The sequence below is a fragment of the Mesocricetus auratus genome, unplaced genomic scaffold (genome assembly GCF_017639785.1).
Source record: "Mesocricetus auratus isolate SY011 unplaced genomic scaffold, BCM_Maur_2.0 Super-Scaffold_100040, whole genome shotgun sequence".
Lineage (NCBI taxonomy): Eukaryota > Metazoa > Chordata > Mammalia > Rodentia > Cricetidae > Mesocricetus > Mesocricetus auratus.
This window is the reverse complement of record NW_024429217.1, coordinates 4,224,248-4,248,147: the sequence shown is the minus strand read 5'-3', so window position 1 is coordinate 4,248,147 and position 23,900 is coordinate 4,224,248. Positions and strand designations below refer to the sequence as shown.

The 23,900-nt window shown below is 42.5% G+C and overlaps 1 protein-coding gene across 2 annotated transcripts in view; it reads right to left on the bottom strand.

Moving 5' to 3' along the window:
* Pdgfd (platelet derived growth factor D) overlaps positions 1-23,900 on the bottom strand; it is a 212,383-nt gene that overhangs the window by 61,030 nt on the left and 127,453 nt on the right. Inside the window, exons 2-3 of one of the 2 annotated variants that reach the window (XM_040734745.1) lie at positions 21,659-21,845; positions 17,529-17,709 (exon numbers count right to left, since the gene is read on the bottom strand). In XM_040734745.1, coding sequence (XP_040590679.1) covers positions 17,529-17,709; positions 21,659-21,845 — 368 coding nt within the window. Of the gene's footprint in view, positions 1-17,528; positions 17,710-21,658; positions 21,864-23,900 lie in introns of both variants that reach the window. The other variant, XM_040734744.1, reaches the window with a different exon arrangement.

The window sequence follows — 23,900 nt, the reverse complement described above, 5'->3', positions numbered from 1 at the left end:
GGGGAGCTCATGGACCCCAGACTGATGGCTGAGAAGCCAGCATGGGACTGATCCAGATGCCCTGAACGTGGGTGTCAGTGAGGTGGCCTTGGCAATCTTTGGGGCCTAGGGTGCTAGATCAGTATTTATCCCTAAGAAAAGAATGGACTTTGGGAGCCCATTCCACATGGAGGGATGATCTCTCAGCTTGGTCATACGTGGGAGGGCCTAGGCCCTTCCCAGGATGATATGACAGACTGGAGATCCCCATGGAGGGCCTCCCCCTCCCTGGAGACAGGAATGGGGATTGGGTGGGGGCTTGAGGGCTGGGAGGCAAGGAAGGAGGGGAGGGAGAGGGAGCTGGGATTGACACGTGAAGCAAGCTTGTTTCTAATTTAAATTAAAAAATATGTAAATGAAAATATTCCATTTCATGAGTAAGACTGATTTAAGGGCTGAGGCAGTGGCTTCATAGGTAAAGTGTTGAATCTCCAGAACCTAGATAAAAGACAGGTGCCTCAGAATGAATGTGTAATACCAGGGTTTCTATTGGGAGATGGGTGGTGAGGCAGGAGACTGTCTAGGCCAGGTAGCTTGGCTTAAGCAACAGTGGCCAACAAAAGGAACCCAATCTCAAGTAAGGCCAAGAGTGAGGATCAGTGCCCAAGCTCGTCTTTAACCCCTCCCCCCCACACCATACAAGCGTCTGCAATCAGTTGCCTTATGGGCTAGGGTGTGGTGGGGTGGAAAACTTTCGAGGATGGACAGCGGAAAGGGCCTACTCTCTTTTCTTTCTTTTCTTGTCTGTCTCCCTTCCCTCCTTCCCTCTCCCTTCCTCTCTCCCCTTCATAGTCTTTCCTTTGCCTCCCTTTCCCTCTCTTTGCTCTTCCCCATCTCTCTCTCCCCATATCTTGCTCTCCTTTCTTCCTTTCCATTCTCCTCCTTTTTCTCTTTCCCTTTCTTGGTCTCTTTCTTCCTTTCTCCCTCCCTTCTTTTTGGTGAATATTTCTCATAGCAAGTCCTGGGTACTTGCCCTCCTGACTCTACACAGGAAATGGAACCTACAAACTAGAATGGTATTTGACATGAAAATAAGAAGTTAAGACAACAACTTAAAGTTATTTTATTAATAGGACTTAAATATGTTCATATAGATGTGAAAATTTCATGAAAGAAATGTCATTCTACTGAGCATTTTAATGGAACTAAACATGATCCATAATTTGTATTATAAATTCGTTCAAAACTATATAGGGCACTTACATGTTATAGAGCACATGCTATATATCATTTTATGTGATCCTACTCTGTGCTTGGTACATATTAGTTTTAGAAATGTTATGTGATTTTTCCCAAAGTCTTAGAACCAACACATAAATTCAAGTAGTAATGTACATTGAGAACCTGCCATCTCTGTCCCAAGTGATGCCATTGTCTCCAAAGCTCCTAGTCTAGTGACAGTACAGGTCTCACCATAAGGAGCAGCATGATCTTGGGGACTGTACTATTAGAGCACAGAGATTAATTCTTGTACTCCACTTTCTGTACTGAGAATTCCAGTTGAGAAAAAAATGTTCCTAAGGAGACAACTTTTAAAAATAGGTTTGTTTGCAGGCTGTCTCCCAAGCAAATCTCACATAGGCTCATACTCTAGATATCTGTTATGAAATGTCATCAGATGGTTTTAATGGGAACACTCGTGTAGGAATCCCCTCTCTGGATGCCTCCTCCCACTTCCCAAGGCCTCACTGGTCCTGGGCAGCTGCAGTCTGTGCTGCCCTGGGCCACTTTCTCCTCTGTAGCCTCAGGCCTTCTGGCTTCCATGTGTAAATCCTTAGGATGGGTAAGACTCCAAACTGTGAGCATGCAGACGCATTTCCTTATTTCTGCTGTGATGGAATACTTCTCGGGTTTTCCTTTTCTCTCTCACTGGCAAGTTCACTTCCCCTGGGACACAATTTCCTTTCTTTCCTTCTCCCAAGGCCTCTGTTTGCATTTAGCTGAGGTTTGTTTGATGTCTCCCACCTCACTGAGTGCAAGGTGGGCTCCAGGTCTTATACCAGAACCCAAAGGCCTATACTGAACCCCAGCATTGGATAATAAGACTCCAGAAAAAGGTTAGTAGAATAAGCTAATGAATAATGCAAAAATTAATTTACATTCTCATTTATGTTCAGGATCAGCTAGTGACTTTGATTTCTGAGGAGAGAGATAGTGTGCATTTTGTTAAGGAGAAGTACATGTGTGGATGGCATGTCTGTAGACTATTCAAAGAGGAAACTGCACAATGAGATCTGTCTGTCACTCTGCCTGAAAATGAAAAATTATCATCCCCCAAATAACCATTTTATTTTCATTGGTGCATCTCACAATACATACACGCAAATATGTATGCTTATATATGTTTTATATAACAGATATTCTTTTTGTTATGTTTTTACTTGTGTGTGTGTGTGTGTGCTCACGTGCATGCACACATGCTTGTATGCTACCTGTGTGTATGCACAAACAGTGGTCATAAAGGAGCATTTGATCCCTTGGAGTTAGAGTTTCAAGCCACCTTGAGCTGCCTGGTGTGGGTGCTGGGAACAGAGCTCTGCTCCTCTGAGGAGCAACTGGTGCTACTCATCCATCTCTGTAACCCTCCCTTGCTTTCTGAGACAGGGTCCAATGTAGCCCGGGCTGGTCTTGAATTTCAGTCATTCTGTCTCCATCTCCCAAGTGCTGGAATTACACACTATACGCTACCACATCTGTCTTATGACATACACGCTTACGACAGACCCAGAAGAAATCTGAATCAAGACAGTTGTTTATGCTGATTACAACATTACATCAAAACTAGGTACTTGTTTGAAAAATTAAACCGAAGCTCTGCCTTTCTAATTTAGAGCTCCCTTCAACAATGATTTCTTGGTTAGAGTTTTATATTCATAGTTTTAATTTTCTACAATTAAAAAAGGCTCTTCCACAGCTAGGCTATCTCTTAGGGCTGAATGAAATAATTGTGTATTAATTACTCATATTTTGATTTGATATAGACTTATTTATTTCAGAGACTTCAACACTAGGGATGTTTAGGTACTTCCTCGCATTACAGTAATTCCTGACTTAGCCTTTCAGGAAGAAAGACAATGCCAGAGGATCAGGCTCACTGCGGCTTTGTGTCTGTCTCCTTCAGAGTGCTGTCTTGCCTTTGAGCCAAAGGAATCTATTTAGAGCTGTTTGTTCAGTAATTTATAGATTTCTACTAGACATGAACACTTTTCCACAGCTGTGACATCAAGAACCTTTTCAAATCTAAACTTATCAATATTAGAATTTTTTTATTAAAACCATATTTCAGAGTTATCATTACTAGTTCAAAAGTGACCCAAGGAGAAACAATAGAAACAACAGAGCTGAATAGTGTCAGAGCTTTGGGGCTCTGGTCCTTTCATCAGTGTCTAAGAGATGAATGCTTCTACTTAGGAACTAGATTCACACTGTACATAACTGCTTCTTAATACAATCTTGCTCTAAAGTGCTGTCAGAGTTTTTATTTGGTTCTAAGCTTCCTTGAGGGGCCTTGGCTAGTGTGCATTCTTCTCAAAATTCATGTATGGAAAGTCTACCCATCGGTGTGGTGGTATTCAGATAATCAAGTCATAAGGTGATCTGTGCCATCTGAAAGTCATCCCCAAGAGCTGTCCTCAAGAGCTGTCTCTATTGTTACCTTCACGGAAACATAAGGCTACAGAATCCAGCCAAGAAGACCTTCATCAAGCCCTCAGATTTCTAACACTGCTGAAATGGTCAGGAGCAGGTTTCTGCTATTTACAACTTACTCACTTACAGAAGTTTGTTACACAGGTGCTTAATTTGACTTTCTTCCTCCTAAGATATAAAAATAGCTCCATCTTTGGTACAAAGATTTGGTCAAACTATATGTATTATAGACAGTCTTCATGTCTTACAATCCAGGTGGATCCTTCCCAGTTTACAGATGGAGGAACAGTGTTTTAGATTAATGAAATGACAGGCACTTGACCTTATAGATAACACACAATCCTGAGGGACTCTGACTTGCATGTCTTCAACTCTGGGAGAGTGACAAGAGTACAATCAAAATATACTGCATGAATTTTTTCCATAAACACCAATAAACAAACCACTCTACACACACACACACACACACACACACACACACACACACACACACACTCAAATAAGTGTCTATGGAGTTTCTTAAAATTCTACAAAACTCTTGAGGTCTCATCAAAGGTCTTCTGCAATGAAATTTTTGGAATGTCAGAGACGTAAGAATTAAACATTCCTGAAAATGTCAAGGCTCTCAGTGCTGTTCCTGAGGAAGGCCAGCTCAGCAGACACAGAGCCGGATCCTGCTGCTAGGACACTGGTTACACAGCCTGATGAAAGATCTGGTTACACAGCCTGATGAAAGATCTGGCTGCTCCTGAAGGCTCCCTGAGGTTGAGAGGTGGTAGAGCCATTCAGAGTTGACTATGTGCTGCACCTATGCTCTACCCTACCCTAACATTACTGCCTCAGGCTCCTCCCCTCTATCCTTACCCCCAACTCAAGCCCACATCCAGCTTCTTCAGTGTCCTAAGAGGCCCACAGGAAGGTAGCTTCAAGCCCTTGGCACAGCCATGGGGTCACAGATTTAGAGACTCCCAGGCTCATGGAAACAAAGTCCATGCTTTACACGTGTGTTTTTGCTTTCTACATCATTGAAAATTGTTTTGTGTCACACTGTTTTCAAACTCCCAGATGCATCTTAGGTAATGCATTGATGTTCGTTAGTCTAGCTGATTAAATATCACGGGCCTTCTTAGAGCAATGTCCTGTCATAGAAATTCTAGCCAGTCCCCACAAAGAAAGAGCTCCAACTTTCAGGGAGGGCATGGTCACACATGTGGCAGAGTGCAACCTCAGGTGTCTATCCTCACCTTCCACCGTGTTTGAGAAAGGATCCCTTGTTATTTGCCACTGCACGCATCAGGCTGGATGGTCCATGAGCTTCTGGGTTTCTACAGTGTCTCCTATCATCTTATTGGGATTGCGGATTTATCCCACCACATCTAGCTTTATGTGGGTTCTGTGGATCCAAATTCAGCTCTTCAGGTATTCATAGCAAACTATCACCCCAGGTTGTGTGTGTGTGTGTTTGTGTGTGTTTGTGTGTGTATGTGTGTGTGTGTGTTAATAATTAAACCAAATAGTCTACTAAATAGTTTCAAAAATAGTTAAAAATATCTCATTCAACAAAGGTCTTCACCAATAAAATAAAATGAATGCACAATTGTGTACTTTTGTGCAGAGGAGGGAACTTTGGTTTTGCTCTTTAAAAGTTAAAACAGCATAACAGCATTAAAAGAGGGAGTGTCGGGCAAGCAGGGGGTGAGGAGTTAAGACTCTCACATGATCTTTACACTGATGGGGGAATGTATGACACAAAAGGTCGCATTGTTTTTTAAGCGGTGAGCGATTATGGTCACGGTTCTTTTTAATCTCTGCATTTCTCCTTTGCTTGTCCTCAAGGAGAAGAGAGGTTGTGGTTAGAATGAGACATGCTCCCCAGAGCATCAGGTGCCTTAGAACCAGAGTGACTAGAATTCAGTTCTCAAAGATGACTGTTTACCAGCTCCATGCAAATCAGTTCAGGGTACCCCACCTACTGATTTAACTGGGACTTCTCTCCTCAGGGCTGCCTCATCACATGGACACAGGGGTATCAACAAATATTTTTGATCTTTTTTAAAATATTTCATTCCTTCACCATAGTTTCCTTCTCTTCCCTGTCCATGACCTCTGCCCCATTATCTTTTGTTTGTTTGTTGGTTGGTTGGTTGGTTGGTAGGTCTGATTCCAGTGCTGATATCTTGTGTCTCTCTCCTACTTCTGGAGTTAGTCTGCTCAGTACTACAGTGTTCAATGTCTTCCTGCCTCGCCTGCTTTCCTGCCATTTGTGACTATTTGTAACCAAAGTCTGGCTCCCGCAGCTGGAAGAATAAATGGACTCACGTTTAACTGACCTCAGAGTTCTCCTAGGAATCTTTGTCTGACTGTGAACCAGTTAGAACTGACCCACTTTGGAATTTTGACCCCCTAAACTTCTCAGTTCTAGTTTTACTAGGAAGTCCTGAGCCCTGGCAGCTTCTAATGAAACTATCTCGCTATCCTTTGAGGTTCTTGCATCCCTAAGCGGAGTTTTCAAAGCTGAGTGTCCTCATCATCCTGAAATATTTTGGGTTTGCCTGCCATTCTGCCTCCCTTAACCAACACTGTCTTTCTGGGGTGCTCTCCTGCACTCTGGAGGCCCCAGGCAACCCCCATTAGGTTTAGACACAGACTGCAAGCTTTTATCACAGGCTTCACACTCATTCAAGTGCTCATTTCTCTCCCGTGGGACCCGAAATTCCTTCTTATACACAGTAAGTCTTCAGAACACTTGTGAGATGTGCGGCCCTGGAGGAGGTTCACTTCACTCTAGTTTGAGATCAGACTCACTCTGTAGCCTCGGCTGGCCTGAAGTCACTATATAGCCCAGGCTGGGTTTAAATTAACACCCGGTCTGCTTTAGCCTTCCTAGTGATGCGATTACATCCATCACACGCCCTCATGCCTGGCTTCACCATTTAATTTTTTTCTTTAGTTACATTTATTTAGTGTGTGTTTGTGTGTGCGTGCGTGCGTGCGTGTGCGTGCGTGCGTGCGTGTCTGTGTGTGTGTGTGTTCACACACACCACAATGTATATGTGGAGCTCAAAGGGCAACTTTGTGCCTTCTGCCATGTAGGTACAAGTAATTGAACTCAGTCTTGGTAGCAAGTGTCTTTAGCCACTGAGCCACCTCTCTGAACCCTCTCATCACTTTTTAAAGCTGAAATGATGATCTAACTTAGGCACATCTTTGAAATGCATGCCGTTTTCTAGTAGAGCTGTGTAGCTCTTACCATTTTATTTTCCTCTTTGCCTTTATGTACCAAAATACAAATACCCCAGAAATCATAGTTGTAGAGAGAAGGTACTATGTACAAAAAGGCACAGTCATCTACATAACACTGCAGCTTTCTGGCTCTTAGGGTGCGAGTTCACTGGTCTCATGTCACTATAACTAACGAGAGATAAACAGGATGCTGGACTTTCCAATATCATCAAACAGCATCTGCCTCCAGGCTGGAAATGTTTGTACTCAGCACACAGGAGAGGCATCTGCTCATGTGCTTAGCCAAAGAGGTTCATAAGGAAAATTAATTACAGTAGTAAAATAAGATTTCAAACACTCCTGTGTCAGAATGCCTAGTCAGCATTCAAGAAAGCATTCCCAGAAGTCTCCTCACATGCAGAGGCAAAAGGAGTCAGGTTCGGCCCTCCACCTGGGGCTCCGTAAGACCTCTCGGTGAGATCTGGGGGGCTGCTGAAACTCTCTGCCCAGTTTTGAGCATCTTTATTCTTGTCTGAAGTAAGTCCATGGCTCTTAGTTTCAGGAATGCCGCACACCAGCCCCGGCTGTATGATCACACAGCCGCCTCCTTACTGCTCTGTGCTCAATGCTCCATTTCTTATCGGCTGTGTTCACATAGCACGGGTTCTCTAAGTTGCCAGGGCTGCACCCTAAATGTTCCTAAGGCAGTTTTCATGGAGATGCATAATTCATGCTTGAACAGCATATGCTATGCAGGCTCTGCAAACATTAGACACCTTACATAATCTCCTGTATAAAATCCTTGCAGTTTCCAAGCCTTTGCAACTATTATTTTTATTATCATTCTTATGTAGCAATAGCAATATATTATTACTGTCATTATCATTGTTGCCAGGATTGTATCTACAAAATGGTATGTTCTATAAAAGCAGGAGTTTTGCTAAATTGTCTACTATACCCACAGTATTAACCTTAGTATATAACATGTAACAAGAGCCCAACAGACATAAGCTTTGTAGTGCATTGACACCTGTGTAGAACGGAGAAAGTCCAGCGATGCCAACAGCATTTCTTTTCTCTCACTGATTTGGCTCCTCTCAGTTTCTCAGGACTTCCTCCCTTCCTCCCCATCTGCTGCCTCCCACCAGAGGAGTCCCTTCTCCCATTCCTTACCTAGCCATGTCTTTGTTGAATTGCCTTTTACTCCAGGGTCACAGTACATTTTGTCTCATTGGTTATGAGCTCTTATTACAGTTCTGTTAATATATTTATACATAAAACAATCTGATTAAGTAACTGACCCACGCAACGCTCCTATGGAGAAACCTCATTCAGAGTGATCTCCTGCACTGGTGACGTTTGAGCACATTTGAGAGATACCAAGTGTTGCTGTTTGGTGGGGGTGGGGTGAGGAATGAATCAGAGAGCTCCACAGCCCATGTGACGTTTATTAGGGAAAAGGGAGGGGGTTGGGCGAGCTTGTGTTGGTCAGTGAAGAAAGGAAGTTTAGAACTGAGGTAAAGAATGCTTGGATGTACGGCAACTCCTTCCATCTACCCATCTTCTGCCAGTCGTTGGGAAAGTTCTGTAAAATTTTGGTATCTAAAGAGCTGCCAAATTGAGTTGACATCTGGGGGATATTTGGGCTATTTCTTAGTACAGAGGCAAGTGAGTCTGGAGGTCGTTATATATGGCATTAAGCATGGCAGTTTTAGATTTTCTAAGACATCTTAGAAAAGTGGGTGGGCTTACACTTTTTGTCGAGAGAGGCAGAAAGATCCAATGACTTCTAAAGTGAAGATCAACACTGCTGGCTCAGGCCACTTAGCTGCTTGTCAGTAAACACATGGGGGTCAAGGGTATTAAGCCTGAATTATGTGGAGTTCAAGACAGAAGGCCAAAGGCCAAAGGCATAAACCGCTCTGTTAGAGTGGGGGCTGAGGGCACTAGGCCCTAAAACCTTGCTCGTGGGAAATCGCCGGAGGTGATTGTCAGCAAAAGGGACCAGCCACAGCCTTGAAGGCAGTGACTGGGGGAAGAATTTTCCTTCTTATTTCTCTCTTCCTCTTTGCACTATTAGGGATTGAACCTAGGGACTTGAACACCATAAGCAAGTACTCTATTACTGACTTATAGTTCAGCCTGTTAATTTCCCTTCCTTCTTTCATGCCTTCCTTGTTTTCCTCCCTCCCTCCCTCTCTCCATCTCTCTGTCTCTGTCTGTCTCTGTCTCTGTCTCTGTCTCTGTCTCTGTCTCTGTCTCTGTCTCTGTCTCTGTCTCTGCTCTCTCTCTCTCTCTCTCTCTCTCTCTCTCTCTCTCTCTCTCTGCTTTTGCTTATTTTACGACTGGGTCTTGCTAAGTTACCCAGCTGGTTTTGAACTCACTTCTTAGCCCAGGCAGGCTTTGAACTTGTGACCCTCCTGAGTAAACAAGCCCATCTAGTCCTCCCTCTTACCTGACACAGACGTTGGCTGGGTTCTCCCACCCTCCTTTATGCTCTCTACATCTAGCAGCTGCTGCGCCAAAACACTGAGATCATTGCATCATTGCTGCCACATAAGGGGAGACAGGGCTTCTCCTGGCCCAGACTTTGCTGGGGCTTAGTGTTTGCTTTTCTTCCGTCACTGCCTCTAATAGTCCGTATTTCAGCTGGCATTTTATTCCAATTCATCCTTTTGCACTTTCTGGCTAGTTTGAGACCCTCTCCAGCTCTTTCTCTGTACAAATTAACTTATTTGTCAGTTGCTTATCTGTCCCTTCCCAACGCCATGAAGCAATGCACAGCTCCTACAGCTCTCAGATTTCCCGGACAATGTGCTTACAGGGAGGAGCTGAGGTGAATAGACTATGCCATGGACTTCACTACTCATGACGTGCAAGTCTGTGCAAATCGCCAAACACTGGAAGATGTTCAGGATATTTTTTTTTAAATGTGCCTTTATAAATCATGATGGAATTTCCACAAAATTTGAATGTAAAAGGAAGAAGTTCCTTTACTACCTTTAAAAAAATTTAGCTCAGTCAGTGGAGTGATCAAATATGATCCAAATACATTGGATCATATTTGGAAATCAGTATGGAGATTCCTCAGAAAAATGGGAATAAACTTACCACAAGACCCAGCAACTCCACTCTTAGGCATATATCCAAAAGATGCCCATTCATACAACAAAGATGTCTGTTCCACTATGTTCATAGCAGCATTATTTGTAATAGACAGAACTTGGAAGCAACCTAGATGTCCCGCAACGGAAGAGTGGATAGAGAAAATGTGGTACATCTACACAATGGAGTGCTATTCAGCAGAAAAAAAACAATGGAATCCTGAGATTCGCAGGCAAATGGATGACACTAGAAGAAACCATCCTGAGTGAGGTAACCCAGTCACAAAAAGAGAAACATGGCATGTATTCTCTCATATATGGATTTTAGACATAGATCTGGGGAGTGCCAGCCTACAATTCCATGGCCAAAGAGTCTGGGAAAAAGAAACTTCATTCACTGGCTGATGGAAGCAGAGGCAGACTCCCTTGGTTAAGTACTGAGCTGAACTCAAGAAATCCAGTAACAGAGAGGGAGGACTGATGACCAAAGGGATTAAGACTGGGCTGGTTTAACCCCCAGAAACAGCTGACCAGACAAAGGTTAACTCTTGAATCCCAGGCATCAGCCTGGGAATCCAGCATGGGACTGATCAAGACCCCCTGAATGTGAGTGTCAGTGAGGAGGCCTAGGTAATCTATTGAGCCTTGGGCAGTAGATCAGTATTCATCCCGAGTATACACATGGACTTTGGACTCCCATCCAACAATGTGAGATGCACTCTCACCCTGAACTCCTGGGGAAGGGTCTAGGCCCTGCCCTATATGAAATGACAGACAATGGACACCCCCATGGAGGGCCTCACCCTCCCTGGGGAAATGAGGGGATAATGGGGGGGGTTGGGGGGAGGGCACGGGGGGGGGGAGGGGAGGGAAAGGGAGAGGGACCTGGAACTGACTTGTGAAGCAACCTAGTTTCTTATCTAAATTTAAACTGAAAAATAAATAAATAAATAAATAAATATATATATAAAAATTTAGCTCAGTCAGTGGAGTGATCAAATATGATCCAAATACATTGCATGAAAATCTCAAAGAATTAGTAAAAATATTACAATAGAAATAATTCAGTTCAGAATGACAACTAGGTGTCTCTATCGTTGATAATTTTATTTTTGTTTCATAAACTGAAATTTGTCAGTAAGTAACTCATTATGTTGGAGGATTTGTTTTGTGTAGCAGAGATTTCCCTCTTCCTACCATTGCTCTTCCTCTGTCCTACCTCCCTTTCTCCCTCTATATTCAGGAGTTGCTTGCATGCAAATCTTTAGTTCATTTGAGCTTTTATCTCAATGGAAATCTTAACGGGGCCACTCAAGGTTAATTCACTAGATGGGTATGACGATAAAGTGGCTGTTCTGATAAAATCGCTTTTTAAAAACAATTTTCAAAAGTGTTAATGATAATAATGGACTTAGACACATTTCAATATATGAAATATACTAAAATTTACTAGCAGAACAAAAGGTTTTGAGTAACTTTCCAATGCACATTCATTTTTTAATTAAAATAATTTTCACGATTAAAATGTGTTTATAATCAGACAATAAAATATTTCTTCCTTGGATGAAGAAAGTGAAATATTTTCAGAGTGCACTAGTGTGCACATATAAGCTTACATGTATGTACACATATTTCACATTTGCATACACACACATACACAAACACACTCTCCACTGTGCATATATGCACTCACACCTATATGCACTGGCAAGGACTAACAAGTTCACATGTATTATAGTTAGGGTTTCCATTGCTGTGAAGAGACATCATGACTATGGCAACCCTTATAAAGGGAACCATTTAATCGAGTGGCTTACAGTTTCAGAGATTTACTCCATTATTATCTTGATGGGACATGGTAGCATGCAGGAAGACATGGTGCTGTAGCTAAGAGTCCTACATTTTCGCTGGCAGACAACAGGAAGTGAACTAAATTACTAGGTGTGTGGCTTGAGCATATGAGACCTCCACAGTGACACAGTTGAATGGCAAGTTTCAGAGGCTTAGTCCATTATGACCATGTCAGGACATATCCAGGTGGATATGGTGCTGGTGAAGGATCTGACAGTGGAGAAGGAGCTATACCTTAATCCCACAGGTGTCAGGAAGTAGTCTGATATACTGGGTGTGGCTTGGGCATATATAAGACCTCAAATCCTACCCCCACAGTGACATGCTTCTTCCAAGAAAGCCATACCTACTCCAACAAAACCACATTTTCTAATATTGCCACTCCCTATGACCTCATGGGGGCCAATTATATTTAAATTACCATATTCTACTCCCTGGCACCCATAAGCTTGTTACAATATTATAGTGCAAAATGCATTTAGTCCAACTTCAAAAGTCCTCATAGTCTACCACAGTCTCAACAATGTTTAAAAGTCCAAAGCTCAAAGTCTCTTCTGAGATTCAAACAATCATTGGATCCCATGTCTTGGTTATGGTTTCCAATGCAGTGAAGAGACACTATGATCATGGCAACTCTTATAAAGGAAAACGTTTAATTGAGTAGCTTACAGTTTCAGAGATTTATTTCATTATCATGATGATGGGACATGGTGGCATGCAGGCAGACAGGGTACTAAAAAGGTAACTGAGAATTCCCCATCTTACACAGGCAACGTGAAGTAAATTGAGACACTGGGTGGTATCTTGAGCATATTTGGGACCTTAAAGCCCACCTCCACAGTGACACACATGCTCCAAGAAGGTCATACCTACTCCAACAAAGCCACACCTCCTAATAGTGCCACTCTGTATGAGCTCATAAGGGCCAATTACACTCAAACTATCACAACATGCTACCTGATACAGTATCAATACCATTGATGGTGACTATAATAATGTGTATCTGAATGATTAATGCATTCCATGAAGAATTATCTAGTTTAATCATCACAACTAAAGTCAGAGGATCTCAGAGACCACCCAGGATCCTAGACCTTTATGCTGTAGAACCCATTGTCATGGTCACAGGTACTTCCAGTTGAGGTTTGACATAATTATCCCTCCTTGTGCACGAGGGATTGGATTACGCCAAGAACTTTTATCCATAATTTTACTGTGTTTGAATATGTTTATAATAAACTGCCTGGTGTCAGAGTCTAGGAGTTTCAACCAGTCGTGAATAAGTAAGGTTGGACTGAATTTTCCCTTTTTCCTCTCTTGGTATGTTTCCTCTGATGCTTTCAGGGACTCCCACAGCTGTCTAGTATCCCACTTAACATTGGTTAGAGAATGATCAAAGAGTCTGCATCATGGCCCTAACTTTTCACATAATTGCCTTCATTATTCTGCAAGATCATGTTTGTGCTGCAGCTGTTTCACCTTAACAATGCTGATACTAGAAATGGGATGTCTTATGTTCTGGGGAGATGGCTCCATGCCTGAACTGCTTGCTATGCAGACACGAGGACCAGAGTTCAGGTCCTCAGTACCCACATACAAGCAAAGTGTGCTAGGGGACAGAGACAGGAGGATCCCCAGGGCCTGCTGAGCAGCCAATATTGCCAAAACAGATAGCTCCTGTTTCAGTGAACGAAACAAAGAAACCTAGTGCCAATATGAGACATGCTGTTGTGGGATATTCCAGCACACTGTGTGAAGATGTGTGTCTGTACTTCCCTGCCTGTCTAAGGGATCTTCTTATTGGTTTAATGAGGAGCTGAACAGGCTAGGTGGGACTTCTGAGGGAGAGATGGGAACTTTGGGAAGGAATCTGAGGCAAGAGATTCTCCAGCAAGAGGCCGAGGAAGCCAGATGTATGGTGTAGAGGAGAGGCAAAGAGTCATGTGGCAGAATGCAGATTAAAATTTAAGTTGCAAGAGCAAGTTGGGAATTAGCCTAAGATAAGGCCAAACTCTCCTAATTAATAAGAAGTCTCTATGTCATTGTTTAGGAGCTGGTGGTCCAAAGAAAGACTGGCTACATTTGGCATCCAGCATCAGGCACATATAATCTAAGCAGAGGGCCTGAGAACTCCAGAAAGGTTCTGGACATGGTACTTCCCGGCAAGCACAGTCTCTCAGACAGTCCCAGCGCTCACAGTGCACAGAGCCAAGGCTCCTTTGAGAGGCCCGTTGTGCAGCCCAGCTCTTTCTTGATGAGCTAGCCTGTTGCTCAGTAGCAGAAGCTCCTGCCTGCTGCAGCACAGGCTCAGCAACTCCCCAGAGCTGGGCAGGTAGGCATGCCTGGCGGGAGGCCCCTGAGGCATGGTGCACAGACATGGCACTTTCCCTGGCCAGCTTGTAAATCCTCACTGATTATGACTGCCCCATTCTGTCCTGTCAGATGGCACATCACCTGGCTTGGCACATGCTGCAGGTAAGCAGAGAGCCAGGTTCAGACCAAGAAAACCTCTGAATAAGCACAGTATGCTTGAAAATGTGCTCAGACGTGGAAGAAAAAAAGAAAATGGGTATAGATAGTCATAGAAAAAAATAAGTAGTTTAAAAATAATGAATCTTTAAAGAATGAGTAAAGTAATATATAAAGAATAAGTCACATAAGGATGGAAATACCATAACATAAGCTGTCTGGATCCTATATAGTGCTTTATTAACTTTAGAAAATTTAAATACTAATGAGCAAAAAGCAACAGCTGCTGAGGGACATTGGATTGTGGGGGAAATTTTTCTAAATTAAACCAGCATTTGTATATTAAGGATGTCTTAACATCAGAATGGAAGATCAGAAATGTGTTGCATTGGGGGAGAGGCTATGCCTTTGTTTCCACAGGAAATGAAAAGCTATGGATTTCTTCAAAATTAATAAAGATCACATCTGACTGGGGAGGCCTCCTGAAAATCTTAGCTGCAGACTTAAAGGAAGAAGCCAAGAAAAACTACAAGACAGGGCATGTATATGCTGATCCCTCTACATGGGAACAGTTCTGAGACTGGATGAGGCAGGATAAATCTTGTTGGCTACAGAGTCCTCATTACTTATTATTACATGTCATCCATTCATATGATATGGCTGGAGACCTAAAATAAAGTTTGGTTATGCAGTCCAAACAGACTTATAAAGTTGGCATATGCCTTTTACCTGGTCAAATTATCTTTAGCAGACTTGTGCACACTGCACGTTCCCTATGTTAATGCAGACATGCATGTTACTCCTAAAAGGTTGTGTGTTTTCAGCAAAAAAGGCCCAGACACCAATGAAGACAAATAGCCCAGGTGATCCAGCCTCACAGAATTTTGTATCCAGAACAACTTCAAAGCAATTATTTGAGATGGTCCAGCTTCAGAAATTACTGTAATCAGTTTATCCCTGCAATTTCACACCAAACAGAGAGTGAACAAAAATGATACAGCTAGTTCTCCAACAATTTGAACATTATTCCAATTTTCTCAGGGTCCTCTAAAGATGCCATTGTCCCCAGAGAGAAAGGATTAATTTTAAGAACATGATGCTCACATTCCCAAGAATTGGGGTGGGTGTTTTCTGATCATTTGGTGGGTTATGGATATTTGTCCTCCCCTGCTTGCTAACTCTCAGAGTGCCCAAAGGCGTTCTGCAGGCTACAGGGGGAGAAAAGCCATCTGACCCAGCTGTGAACTGTACAAGCTACAGTAATGATCGGCAAGATCTGACTATTGGCAAAATAGTGGCATGGATGCTAGGAAGGAAAGCAGCAGATGTTTAGTTGGATTTACAGCTTTCATCATAAGTGGAAACTCATGCCTGGTACTGTAAGTGCAGCCAAGAACCTATAGCTCCGGTGATCATAGACCCTAGGGAGAACCCATTGCTATTATTTCACTAAGGGGACAAAGCATCAAACTGTCTTCTAAATACTTACCTTTATACTCATATTTGCATTTTCTCCCCTTGTCAGAGGAGGTAACACAGAGACTCACAGCTGGTTAAAATACAGAGAATATGTGACTGTGGGGTACTGATTCCTAAATGGGACAGGTGGCAGAAAGATCATAAGAGCCAGAGGGATGATTGCTACAAAATGACATCTTCTGCACGTGATAGAGTCATTGCATTCACCGAACTTACAGCAGTATTGGTTGCCTGTGTAAGACCTACACAAGATTAAACCAGTCAAACAAAGAATAAAGGAGATCATAAGGCCTAGACAAGGAGTTGTTAACAGTTGATGGTTCCTGGGGGAGCGACAGTAGGTTCTTTTCAGTGTTGTGGTCCAGAGTAGGTTGCTCAGTGGATAGTGTCTCATACCCATGAACATGTGGGCAGCAGTAATTCAGCTTATTGGAATATGGGAGGGAGGGAAGGAGGAAGGGAAATGAGAGGGAAAGAAAAAGAGTTTATCCTGGGGATTATGCAGGAGTAGGTGGAGGGGACCTAGGAGACTATATGACCTAATTACACTGTATGCATGTGTGAAATTATCAAAGAATAAATTTAAAAAGCTTGGTAGAGAAATGAACATATACTCCACAAGCACCTATATGGACAAGCACACCCACATGTGTTCACATACATGTACACAAGGAATAAATAAATAAAATAAAAATAGAAATAAGTTGTCTGTGGCTTATGGAGCATTTAACTTAACCATGCCCAAGGCATCACAGAAGCCGTAAGCACTGGAGTAGCAGTCCTTCCTTGATGTCTTAAGAGGAAAAGATCTTTTGCTGAGCCAGTCTGTCCATCACCAATCAACTGTGCCGAGCGCACTTTGCCTGTGAACAACTGTGACCAGATGTATCACTGCATACATGCATTAAAGGGGAAAGAAATGGAGAAACTAAACGTTCACACTTAATTTCAACGCTTAGCAGCACCTCATAAGTCTGCAATAATCTAAACTACGTTGGAGGATTGTATTCAAGTTAAAACTGGAACCAGTGCCAGCTCATGCTAGTTTTTCATTGACAATGTTCTGATGGAGAATTCACTCAGTGTTTACAACACAAGAGAACAATAGATGATAAAGATAGCATGATATTTTTACATTCTCAATTCAGTCCAAACACAAAAGACAAAAAGATGGAAAAATGGGTGCCACTTAGAGCACTTGTATTTGGCTCCCCTACTTTAGGCTAGATGAATGGACGAGGAATGAAGATACATGACCATGTGTGGCCCTAAGGCTAGAATTAGATTCCAGCTTACTACTGGGTTGAATCAGAACCAAGGTTGAAAGTGGCTTTTAAGAGGCAGGCAGGCAGGCAGGCAGGCAGGCAGGCAGGCACGCACGCACGCACGCACGCACGCACGCACGCACACACACTTAGCTAGATATATTTAATTTGCTTTAGTTAAATTGATCACATTTTGCTACAGACATTTTCCCATTTCTATTTTCTATTTCCCCTCAAAATTCATGGCCCTAAGTTTGACAGACTAGATTTAAAATGGCTTTCCTTACAAATAAAGGTTTTGAGAATTTGTCCATAGGGAAGGAATAAAACATGCAATACGGAATTAATTAGCTACATTACCCCTCATGGTACTGTATTTAATCAGAGGAAGTGATCTTTATGCTCTATGTATCCATTGTCTGTTTCAATCACAGAGTGATTAGCTACTCACCACAAATGAATAGTAAATTTTGAATCCAGGTTTTGCCACAAAATAGTCATCGGATTTGAATGTGATTTTGATCTGGTTTGTTCTTGATGTTATCCTTGGAGGGATTTCCTTGTGGCCACACCATCTTCCTCTAACCACAGTGCTGGTTTCAGAGACATCTTCAACTTCCACAAAATCATACCTAGACACAACGTGATTCCATGAATGTTTTCACTAAAATTTCTTTCAGTTGCTGACACAACAAGACTCACACATGATTTCTTAGGACTTACCAACTTACTGAAAATGACAACCCAACAACTAATTTTGGGAATGTTTAGCAAACTTGGAATTCAACAGCCTACTCAGAGAGAACCCTGATTTACTCCATTATGACAGTTGTAATGTCCTATATAATTAAAAACAACTTTCAGAACTTGAAAATTAGAATGTTTTCTGGGAACAAATAAGTACCTGCAATCTGTTAACATATTTTAGAGGTAGGATGAGACACATATTCAAATATACACCCCCTCAACACTTCCTTGAGAAGTACATGACTGATATCTCCATAGGTCAAGGAGACTCTCGTTTTTTAAAATGTCTTTTAGGAAGACTATGATAACATATGACAATTTTCTTTAAGAAAGGAAAATCATCTAATGTTAAGTGTCTATGTGTGTTAATCAGTAACCGCTGGCTGCTTACAAGGGAGTGAATGACTTCTACATTACAAAGGATTACTCTTAGCACTAGTCACAGAAACACAGAATCCCAGGACTATAAAGGACAACACAGGCCCACTAACTATTCTGCTGGCTGCTTACAAGGGAGTGAATGAGTTCTATATTAACAAAGGATCACTCTTAGCACGAGTCACAGAAACACAGAATCCCAGGACTACAGGGACAGCACAGACCCACTAACTATCCTGCATACCCATTTCTACAAGGACAGCACGGGGCCACTAACTATTGTGTGTACCCATTTCTACAAGGACAGCACGGGGCCACTAACTATTCTGCGTACCCATTTCTACAAGGACAGCACAGGCCCACTAACTATCCTGCGTACCCATTTCATCCTTGTAGTTCCTCCACCCATCCCAGATTGTGCTCCTATGTGGCAAACCCACATCCTCTATGGAGCATTTATTCTATTCTAAGAGCCCTCAGGTCTTGTCCCATTCTGCAAGATCCATTAAACGACCTGTCTTCCATATGGTCAAGGCTCTCACTCCTTATCTCTACCTTCCCCCAGTGACTTTAGGTGCTAAAGTCATAAGCAAGTGACAAGCACTCCAGTGTACAGAGGCAGAAGTCTCATGTCTGTCTTCTTATTTATTTATTCATTTATCTTCCCAGTAGGATTACTAGAAGGACGAGCATAAGAAACCTTAGGTTCCAATATTCAGAAAGAGCAGCTGGAATTATTTTGCCTTCACTCAGGCTTCGCAGGGTTTTCACTGCATTGCGAAGGGCGATCTAAAGAGCAGCTGAAAATCTTGATGCTGACTAAATATTCCTCACAGTGACTTGTGCAGCTCTTGCGTCCTTTGCCTCAGTTTCTCTCCAGGCAAAATAGGAAGTTTATGTAATTTTGCGAGCTACATATCTCCTGAGTGCTATGTAGATTAATTATTTAATGTTTATATGGTTCTTGGAAGGCGAAAAGTCTGAGAAAGAATCATTATTCAAGCAAAAAGGTATTGCAATGTACACAGCAGCGAGGTTTGCTGGCAGATGGTAAGAAATCAATTGCATTTTATTTTATATATAATACATGTAAATCATATTTACTGCAAAACATGAATCTACTTGAAAGATTTTTCATAACACTAGGTCACTTTTATTTTTAAAAAACTTCAATGTATTTTAAGCTGAGTCCCAGTGGAGTACACATAACAGGCCAGGGAGACTGTGGGGCAGGCTGTGTCTCATCTCCCTCATCCTCCTATCATTCTATCTTGTCCTGGGAAATTTGAGAAGCCACCTGAACTGATGAAAGGTCAGAAAATGTGCCACCCTAACACTTGTTCAGCTATTGTCTAGGATCAAAATCCCAGTTCATCTGTAAGGAGAAAAGGGACTCCGAGGTTTCCAAGTGATAGAATGAGGAGAGCATCTGTGGTTTGCAGCACTTTATGCTCATGGTGGGACTACTGATGACACCAATGGCACCTGAGATTTTTGTGACTGTGTTAACAATTCAGCAATGCCAAGGAGGGGTTGCGATGCGCTGGTTCAGTGGGTGGGGCAGAAGATGGTAGGCCAGGGACCCGCACCTAACATTCTACAAAGGGGACACCCAGGGATTGAACTCCGGTCCTGCGGCGTTGGATGCCGAGTCAGAGTGGCTATGCCAGAGTTAAATGAACTGTGGGACATGTGGCAGATGTCACAGAGTTGTTCAGCATGGAGAAAACAAAGCTGTCACCTGCACACATTTTGGGTCTGTGAAGATAGAGGCCACAGTCGTTACTTTGATGAGGTGTAGAATAAACCAAAGGATGCAGGCCTCCGGGCATGTATGGGAAATCATCTTGATTCAGTCAGCGGATGGGAGAAGACACACCCACCACGGAGGAACCACTCCCTGGGCCTACATCCAGGTTGCATGTAACAAGAAAATTAGCTGGTCACCAGCATTATCCCTCTCCATTTCTTCATGGCTGGCATTGCCATGTGACCAGCTGCTTTGACCCCCTGCCATGACAGACAATGGACCTTTTCTCCCACAAGGTGCTATTGCCAGGCAATTATTAGCATAGCAATTGCAAATGAAGCTGTGGTGTTTGACATATGCTAGGTGGGGACACATCTACTGCCATCCACGTTATCGCCTTTAACCTCTTTTAATAGTGTTTTATTTATTTTTTGTCCCTCCTGCCTTTTCTTGTCAGCACACATACACAAAAATAGTTCTTGTTTTCAAGGTTCAAAGACACAGGATCAGCTCTAGTTCATTCCCTGTGTAAATATTAACTAGCTCTCCACGTGTGTATTTGTCTCTGCATTCTGGCATACATTACCCTCTGTGGTCCTAGAAAACAACAGTCAATCCTGTTATTTTCTGGGAAAAATAGCAGCATAATAAAAGCTTCCAGTATAATAAGTATGCAACAAAGGACGGCCGAATCTGACGCACCTCTTTTTATTATTCAGAGGGAAATAAACTGTGGAAAGGATTGGGTAGTTCAGGAGTTCATTGGCAATGCAGAGTACGTACAGCCAGTAAAGTACAAAGAGGAAAAAGAAAATCCTCCCCAGCTCTCCCTCACACAGGGTAATTAAGGGAGTATCCGAAGCCTGGACTGTCTAGACGACCAGCATGCTGATGAGGGAGGGGCATTAGCTGGCTTCCATCTTGTCCCTCATTAGGAAAGAGGAGCACATAGGTCCTGAGTGGCCTCTGCTTCCTTCTCATGCCTATCAAGGAAGGTCAGTAAGGCCCAGGTCCAGGCCACTGTCACCATCTCTTGTCACCATTAGTGTGGCCTCGCCTCTGGAGCAAACAGGTCTTTACAATTTGTGCCTATGGCAGACTTTGAACCACAGTTACAGTATATAGCTCAGGGGACCGGAATTGAATGCATCTACTTGCTCACAAGGCCTCTCTGGGCTTTGGAAAGTCAGATATCCCAGAGTCTATCATCAGGGAAACATGTAATTGTGGATGATGGCAGGGTCCGTTTCCGTGGGCCGTCTACCATACCAGAATAACACTTTTTTTTTAAAAAAAAAAGAAAGGCTACTGTCTTTGTTAGTATTGACTGAAATCCTGACAAATTCTAGAATCATGCAGGAGCCAAGCTTCTGGCCATGCCTGTTAGTTTGAGTGGGAACCTACCTTAAAAGATGGTGGCACTATTCCCCAAGCTAGGGTCCTATACTGCATGAAAGGGAAAAACAAGGTGACCACCAACATTGTCCCTCTATTCTTCCTGACAGTAGGGACAATTGGGAGCAGCCACTACAGGTGCGGTGAGATCCTCAGACTGTGAGCCTAAACCCGTCCCCTTCAATAGGTCTTACATAGGAAAATGACTAGTAAGAAATGGCCTGGGTAATTCCAAACAGTTTGAGAAGAATTTTTAAAATCCAGTTCTTCTCACTTTTATTAAAAGACTAAAAAGGATTATTTTCTCTTACCGACAGATGTCGTTTTCAGCTTCCTCTAATCCAAACTGGTGGTCAAAGGCCAGTTGTATCCGTGTTTTCTCCTTCGAGTGGAGCCTCCATGTGAGGAGCAGGTTTCGGGGGTAGCTGCCGGGGAATCGAGGACTCTGCACGTGACCATTGCCTGTCACCTGGATGTTCTCATCTCTCCGGTACAAGTCTGTGAGGTGATTGCTCTCTGTTAGTAGTCACAACTTGTAGAAATTAGTATGTTGCTCCAATTACAGGAAAGCAAAAACAACAACAAAAGGAACAATTTACAACATGACATTTCAAAGCACTTCTTCATTTTGTTTACAGACATAAGATCAAGTGGTAGATTTGGGTCAACAAAAAGAACCTGTTTCTATTTTGTCTGCTTTCCTAAACTCCTTACAGCTGCCAGTGCCCAATACTTTGTAACCCAATTATCTCAGTCCTCAGATTCATTTAGATTGGAATCAAATGAGAGAATAACTTCAGACATTTCATCTTTTGTATTTACTATGTTAAACAAATAAAATTATTAACTTGATTTTAACAGCATTTCTAGTGACAACAGTATTCAATAAATAATGATGAATGAGTGAGTGAGAAAAGACAAATGAACAGATTCTAATACTACCCAGGGAAATGAATAAATAAAAGGCTTTACGTGGGTTTTTCTCCATAAACCACAGAAATTCCTCTTTCTGGCTTTCTATGATTTCAATATCTTTAATCTGTGTTGTAATTTCTGAATGTTTTATAATAACAACGTTGTCTTTGGTTCCTGGGAATCGGCTCTAAATCCTTGAAATTCTCAAGTGGTTAGGAGGTTAGGAGTATGCTTGTTTTCATGATGGGACCCTGGGACTGCATCTAAGTTTATGCTCATGGAGAAACCGACTATGGGTCCTTATACAGTTTCAGGTTGGACACCAGAAAGACTACATGGGTACAGAGGTCAATCAGACTAGACTTGCCAAAGCCTAAGGGTGGCAGTGGGCTGCATATCCACCCTACATCATCCCTGCTTCAGTAAATCATGCCTGGATGAGATCACAGTGAAATCTCTGAACATTCTCGTAAGCTTTCTGTTTGTGATACCACTTCACAGGAGGTGACATAACCCAGGGACACTTGGAGTCTCCCAGGACTTACCCTCCCAATTTTGGTGTTTCAGTATCCTGAGTTACTGACGGGCTATGGACAGGGACTCTTGCATCAATAGCCCACTGGTGGGCAGGGGAGCTATCTTGGGATTTGCATAAGCGTCTGAAGTGAGGGTAGTTTTGTGGGCCTGTACATTTACTCTGTGAAATAACTAGAGTGGATATCAGAATTGCAAGCTGCATGGAATGTTTCAGGATCCAGAATTCTTGGCATTCTTAGGGTTTCTGAATACCATAATAAACAGACTTCCAACCACAGTCTATTTGTATCATCCCACAAAGAGTTGCCTTGAGGCCTATAATTAAAGTGATCCTGGCAGGGGGATGGGGGGAGGAAAAGGCCTAAAAGGTGGGGCTGCTGAAGCCAGCTATAAAAACTTCTAAAATGAGAGAGGATGCTAGGCAGGCACCCCTCTGTGCTAATGCAAATGGAGACTTTCTTTGGAACTCACTGGCTGGTTAATGCAGTGCTGCTTGCTCAGTCAGACCTAAGGAGGAGAGACTCATTCCAGAGAGGAACAGTGTGGCAACTGAGGAAGCTGAGGTCCCCTCCCTGGACCTGGATGACAGCACTAGCTCTGAAACAGACATGCTCAAAGAGCTGAGAAACATTGTTTCAGAGAGCTAGAAACATTTACCAGATGACCTTCTTCTTTTCACTGGTGACCTTATACTGAAAATCACTGGCTCTCTCATTTTATCCTGAGGAAATCTTACAAAACCCAAGCAAATACTGCTTCCTGGGCTGGCTGACGTGTGCTCTCAACCAACTAGCCATTATTTAAATACAGACGAACAGTCACATACCACATTGTCTTCAAGCCTCCTATTATTTGAGCAGTATGTGCTACATAGTACAACTGTGTAGTGATACAATTGCTGTGCTGTTTTCTTAGATTTAGTATTATGGATGACTTAATCTTTCTAAGTGAAATTTATACTTAATAAACAATAAACTTACTCTAAAATACAAACTTATATCAATAATGTCAGAAGGAAGCATATATCTCAAAGGGCTACTAAATTCTAAAACATTTATCTCAGGACTTCAGATTCCTCATTTACATACTAAAAGGTTTGGG